At 51.4% G+C, this 6000-nt stretch overlaps 1 protein-coding gene across 3 annotated transcripts in view; it reads left to right on the top strand.

The window, feature by feature from the left end:
- Positions 1-1024: 1024 nt before the first annotated feature.
- The window catches only part of USP24 (ubiquitin specific peptidase 24), a 136438-nt gene continuing 131462 nt past the window's right edge, over positions 1025-6000 (top strand). For all 3 annotated transcript variants that reach the window (XM_059137846.1, XM_059137845.1, XM_059137844.1), the window contains exon 1: positions 1025-1446. In XM_059137846.1, the coding sequence (XP_058993829.1) occupies positions 1126-1446 (321 nt within the window). In that variant the 5' untranslated portion in view covers positions 1025-1125. The remainder of the gene's footprint in view (positions 1447-6000) is intronic.

The raw sequence follows: 6000 nt of genomic DNA, 5'->3' as shown, positions 1-6000 counted from the left end.
GCGTGTGATGCAGTCTGGGTTTTTCCGAGGTTTTCATAGAGAGCGCTGGGATTTAGAGTGTAGGTTGTAAAAACACGTTTCAGACGCTCAGGGTTTTTCAGTGTTAAGAGTTTGGTAGCGTTCGGTCATGTTTGGTGGGGGCAGGTGGCCAGTGACAGACGGAACATTCAGGGAGGGCTGGGAATCCTTTTCAGCCGGGCTGGGGTGATTTCCGTGGCACGTGGAGGGATCTGGGTCGGGATCCGTGGGGGTGATTTTCGGTCCGGGTGGGTCCATGCGCCGGGTGTGGGCAGGGATTGAGGTGGGCGTTGGGGAGTATTTCAGGCAGCGCGGCGGGCGAATTTCCTTTGGGACCGCGGCGTGTTTCAGGCCGCGCTGGAGGCGAGGTGCAGCCGCGACCCAATGAATTCCACCCGGGATGGGGTGCGGGCGGGGGCGAGCCAGGCGTGGAGAGAAGTACGGCGGGGCCTCTGAGCAGCTTCGGGGTGCGAGGCGCGGGGAACCGCCGTCAGGGCTGGGCCGGACCGACGGCCTGGGGACTTCGGGGACGTTCCTCGCAGCGAGCCGCAGTCGGCCCCCTCCCGTCCCGCTCTCGGGGGAACCTGTTGCTGGAGAAATGGGCGGGCGGTGGCGACGGACGAGGACCCTCCCTCGCCTCCGCCCGGGTGTCTGGGCGGCCCTTTCACCCTAGAGGCGCTCCGCGGCGCGGCCCCTCCCTTTGCTGTCTAAGTGGAAAAAAAAAAAAAAAAAAGTCACCCCTCCACCCCCCACCCGCGCCCGTCCTCGGCGAGCCTGGGGCAGCCCGGGCCGCTTCCGGGAGCGGAGGCGCGGCCCCGCGGGCCGGAGGAGGCGGAGGCGGAGGCGCAGGCGGAGGAGGAGGCCAACATGGCGGCGCGCAGGGCTGGGCCGGGCCGACGCCGCGCCTGAGCTCCCCACCGCCCTCGCTCGGCTCGCGGCGTCCACGCCCGCGCCCAGCCTGGCCCGGCGGCTGCGGAGCGCGCAGGCCGGCAGCGCAGGGGCCCGCTCGGGCGCGGGGGCGGCGCGGAGGGAGCGGCGCGCGGTCCGCCAGGCCCGGGAGCCGCAGCTTCGCCGCCCGCCGGCCGGCGCGGCCCGGAGGCCCGAGCCATGGAATCGGAGGAGGAGCAGCACATGACCACGCTGCTGTGCATGGGGTTCTCGGACCCCGCTACCATCCGCAAGGCCCTGCGCCTGGCCAAGAACGACATCAACGAGGCCGTGGCGCTGCTCACCAACGAGCGGCCGGGCCTCGACTACGGCGGCTACGAGCCCATGGACAGCGGCGGCGGCCCCAGCCCGGGGCCCGGCGGGGGCTCTCGGGGCGACGGCAGCGGCGACGGCGGCGGCGGCCCCTCCCGCGGCGGGAGCACCGGGGGCGGCGGCGGCTTCGACCCCCCGCCCGCCTACCACGAGGTGGTGGACGCCGAGGTGAGGAGAGCGACCGTGACCCCGCGGGAGAGGCCACTGGCCGGAATTCCATGGGCAGGGGGACACACCCCACTGGGCTGGGAGTGCGGAGGGCGTGTGGGGCGGGGGCTGGCTTGGAGCCCGAGAGAATGAATGGAGCCCCGGACGCGGCGAGGGCGGAGGTCACCAGGCCGGGGTCAAGTGGGGAGAGGGACCCCTAGGGGACGGGCTGAATGGGCGTTAGGGACGCGGGGCAGGGCTGTGCGGCGGGGGTGGGGAGGGGTTTCGTGGGCTTCGGGCTAAGCACGTCGCAGGGCTGGTAGATCGGGGATGGGAAGGAGGGTCCAAGACTAGTACCTGGGATGGGCGAGAAGTGACGCGTTAGCCTGGAGTGTGTGGTGGCAAGGACGCGTGTGTCAGGGGTCAGAAATGGGGTACTAGAAGGCTAGGCTAGGGTCGCCGGTTTCCTTAGCACCGGCTTTCAGTGAAGGAGTGGGGGAGGCACGAGTTTCCGAGTCAGGGAAGAAGTGGGATGGGCTAGCCAGAGTAGTGGCCTTTGCTAGGGTCAGGGGAGGACTGCTAGGGTTAGGAATGGGGTTTGGGTTTTAGTCAAGGGCCAGAAAGAGGAGATTGAACAGGGTCTAAAAATGAAGAGGGACTGGGCCGGACCGAGGGTGACAGTAATTGATACAAGGTGGGGGAGGGGGTTACCTGCAATAAGGTCTGGTTTGGGAGAACTGACGTTAATAGGGCCAGGTGGGATTTGGACCGAGGAGGTTAGAAGGTCTGAGGCCAGGTCAGGAACGGGCGCTGAGGAGGCCTGGCATTGGAGCATGAAGCTGGGACCAGGTCGAGGTAGGGGGAGTACTGATCATAGGCAAGGTCGGAAATGAGAGAAAACTAGAGGTGAAAAGGGATTGCGGTCATACTGAGGGTGCTGTGCAGAGGGACAGGGAACAGGGTGGGAGAGAAATGGGAGGAGTGCAGGAATCTGTTAAGGAGAAAGGGCCATCTAGGCAAATGGCTCTGAGCACAGATCTCAGGTCTGGGTGGAGAAAATAAGGCCTCTTGGGGATGTGAGCAAAGAACATGGGGAAGAAAACCGACTTTAACCAATTTCAGAAAGGATCAGCCAAAAACACAAGGGCCTGTGACATAATTGCTTTGCAGAAAAATGGCAGCTCATGTCAAGAATTTTGGTCAGATTCCTTGGGTAGTGCATTTTGGGTGGACAAGTAGAGCAGCTTGGCCTGATCGCAGAATAGCTCAGAGCTCAGATTAGTGGGCTTTGTGTTTTTAAATAGAGATAGGAGTTGGGATAATTCTTAAGCTAAGCCTTCTGAAAGAATTTTTACTAAATTGTGTTCTATCCTTCTAATAATGTGCTTTTGCAGCAGTCACTTGGGCTGAAGTAGCTTGGAAATGAAGGTAGCATGTCAAAAAAAAAACAAACACGGTTTCTTCACAAGATTTCTTAGGTTCCCAGACTTCCACACACTTTATTGATTGCCCTGAGTTACCCTGTAACTCGGGTCTTTCATTGACCAGCGTATGAAAGTAAAGATTGATGTTATTTCTCATTTGGGACAGCAGTCCCACATAATTAAGGAACTATACTTAAGTCACTTTAAGAAATGAGCTTCTATGGGGAGTCTAGGTGACTCAGTGGGTTAAAGCCTCTGCCTTTGGCCCAGGTCATGAGGGATTGAGCCCCACATCGGGCTCTCTGCTCGGCAGGGAGCCTGCTTCCTCCTCTCTCTGACTGCCTCTTTGCCTACTTGTAATCTCTGTCTGTCAAATAAATAAATAAAATCTTAAAAAAAAAAAAAAAAAAGAAAGAAATGAGCTTCTCTTTGCAAGTCCCCTTCACTCCTCTACTTGCTCATTCCACTTTTGACCCAGTTTTGAAATCAAGAAAACCGTTGCTTTCTCTGAAGGTATTGATGTAACTGTGAAATTCAGTGTATCCTCATTTTGCAAGAAATTTGTATTCTTTTTTCCTTTGGTCACACCTTTTCATTGCCTATAATTGAAAAATCAAATTAAATAATGCTTAGTGGTACTCCCAACATTAACTACTGCCTGTAGATTTAAGCACAAAGAAACGGGCCTGGCTTCTTTTCACATGAGCGACAGGCGGAAGAATTTGCTTTCAGGTAAAATCCAGACAATGTTTTTTTGGAAGAATTACGTCAAGTTTTGATTTCCTCTTGACCTGTGGATTTGGCCTGGGGGGCTGCACCAATTTTTTTTTTGAGAGCCCAGAAGGTGCTGGTGGCTGAAGCTTCTGGTTTACCCAGAAGCATACGGGCAGGCTACAGGCAAACACTTTACTGGCACGCAGGAGCCTAGTGAGAACGTTTAACCAATTTCTGCTTGTACTTTACAGATCTCCTACCTGCCACCTGTGCACCTCAGTGGTTGGTCATCCTTGCTGTAGACATTGGGAAACGGAGGCTTTTGATTCTGGGAAATAGGACAGGGTGCTAATTGTTGTTGAGCATCTCCAGTATGTTAGGTGCTTTATATATTCTTTGAGCCCTCAGTGAAATTGTTCATAACATCACTGCTTTAGAGCTAAGATTCATGGGTGGCAGTCTGGATATGAACCTGAGCTCTTTGACTTTAAGGACAGTGTGCTTTTTACTCTGCTGTACTCATGGTTTTAGGATCAGATTCATTTTAGGATAAGAAGGAAAAATAAAGAGGGGGAAAAAGACAATTTTGAGGTTGCTGAACAAGTCAAGGAATGATATGGCAAGCATTTAAGTCATGGCATTTAGGAGTAGAATGATGGGTGGAATGAAAGAATTAGATCTTTAAAGAGGAAGGCTTTAGAAATGAGTAATTCGTTCAGCTCCTTTGTTTAAGCAGGCAGCCTGGCAGGGCCCAAAGGGGAAGTGACTTGTCCCCACAGAGCCAGTTAATGGAAGAAATGGGACTACAACCCAGGCCTTCTCCCTGCATGGCCCATGCACTTTCTCTGTCCCAGCTATACCCTTCAGCTGAAGAAGGGTCAGGATGTAGCAGTGTGTTAATGGGTAGGAAGAAAAGGGAATGTAACAAACCAGGAGAAGTTTGTCAGCTCTGATATAATCTACCTGTTTTATTTCTTTAAAAATGAGTACCTGATTTTAAATTATATAAAGTTATTTTTGATGCATAGGAAATTTTGGGTTTAGTGTCCTCTTCAAAACGTTTGGGAATGTACAGATTAAATACAAATGTTAAAAAAGAGAAAATGACTCCATTTATATTTGTCATTTGGGGACAGGCAGTAAACATTCAGTGCCTTCCATGTCCCCGAGGGGGTGGGAGCTGAGTAGTGAACGAGAAGGTTACATTCTAGTGCCTCTCAAGGCAAGCCTCTCATTTTACCAGAAGTGACTTCCCAAGGTCATGTAGTTAGTTAGGTAAATCAGTTTAGTAATTTGGGTGCATGCTGTAATTAGGGATTTGGTTTAAAAATTAAAATTTCAAAAACAAAAGTAGTTAACTTCTGGTTCAGAAAAAGGAAGAATGCAGATATAAAACACCGAGATCTCTAACGGGGGGGGGGGATCCCCCAAAACACCCACATTTCTAACAGAACACATAAAAGTGCTTTGAAAGCCACCTTTTCAGTATCCTCCAGTTAAGGTATTGCTAGGCATTGGTTTACACAAGTTGTGTTTGGTCGTTACTACTGTTGTTGGATAACTGTAATTCATGGTCTCAGTGTCTGGAAGGAAGGCACTTTGAGAAGCTATCCAGTTTAGATTTTGAATAGCACTACTTCAAAACCCGTCTAAGGCAGATAAGAGTTTGTTCTGTTATTTAGGAGAATGAAATCTCACAGCTGCTCTAGATAACTTATCCAGATGTTCAATGCCTCACTCAGAATTCTTCACTGTTTCTTACCCTGCTGGCCACTGCTAAGGCCATACCTTCTGGTTCTATCCATCACAGAGCTAGAAGAATCTGTCTTTTAAGCAGTGTGATCCTGTTCAGAGGATTAGAAATCAGTCAGGTGCTGTTGTGGGAATCTTTTTTTTTTTTTTTTAAGATTTTATTTATTTATTCGACAGAGAGAGATTACAAGTAGGCAGAGAGGCAGGCAGAGAGAGAGGAAGAAGCAGGCTCCCTGCTGAGCAGAGAGCCTGATGCGGGACTCGATCCCAGGACCCTGAGATCATGACCCGAGCCGAAGGCAGCGGCTTAACCCACTGAGCCACCCAGGCGCCCCTGTTGTGGGAATCTTAACACAGTTTAACGATTATGTAATATAACTTATTTATTACTGTCTTATTTTTTAGAAAATACTGAAATAGATTTTTTTTTTGTGAGATTTCACTTAACTGCTAGAAATACCTTTTTTAGCTGTTTAGTTCTGTGATAATTAATCTTCCTACAAGTGGTTTAATACCGTGATCTAACAAATATGGGGAATTTTTGTTTTGTTCCCACTTTAATGTGGACTTTCTTCTTGAGGTATTTTGTCAGAAATAGTTCCAAGATTTCATTGCTTTTTTTTTTTCTAGAGCCCCAAACTTGGTCCTGCTCTAATATAGCTAAATCACATTAATTTGTACTATT

This window comes from Mustela lutreola, chromosome 10 (genome assembly GCF_030435805.1).
Source record: "Mustela lutreola isolate mMusLut2 chromosome 10, mMusLut2.pri, whole genome shotgun sequence".
Taxonomy (NCBI): Eukaryota; Metazoa; Chordata; class Mammalia; order Carnivora; family Mustelidae; genus Mustela; species Mustela lutreola.
The sequence above is the reverse complement of the archived record's forward strand: the minus strand, read 5'-3'. Positions and strand labels throughout refer to the sequence as shown.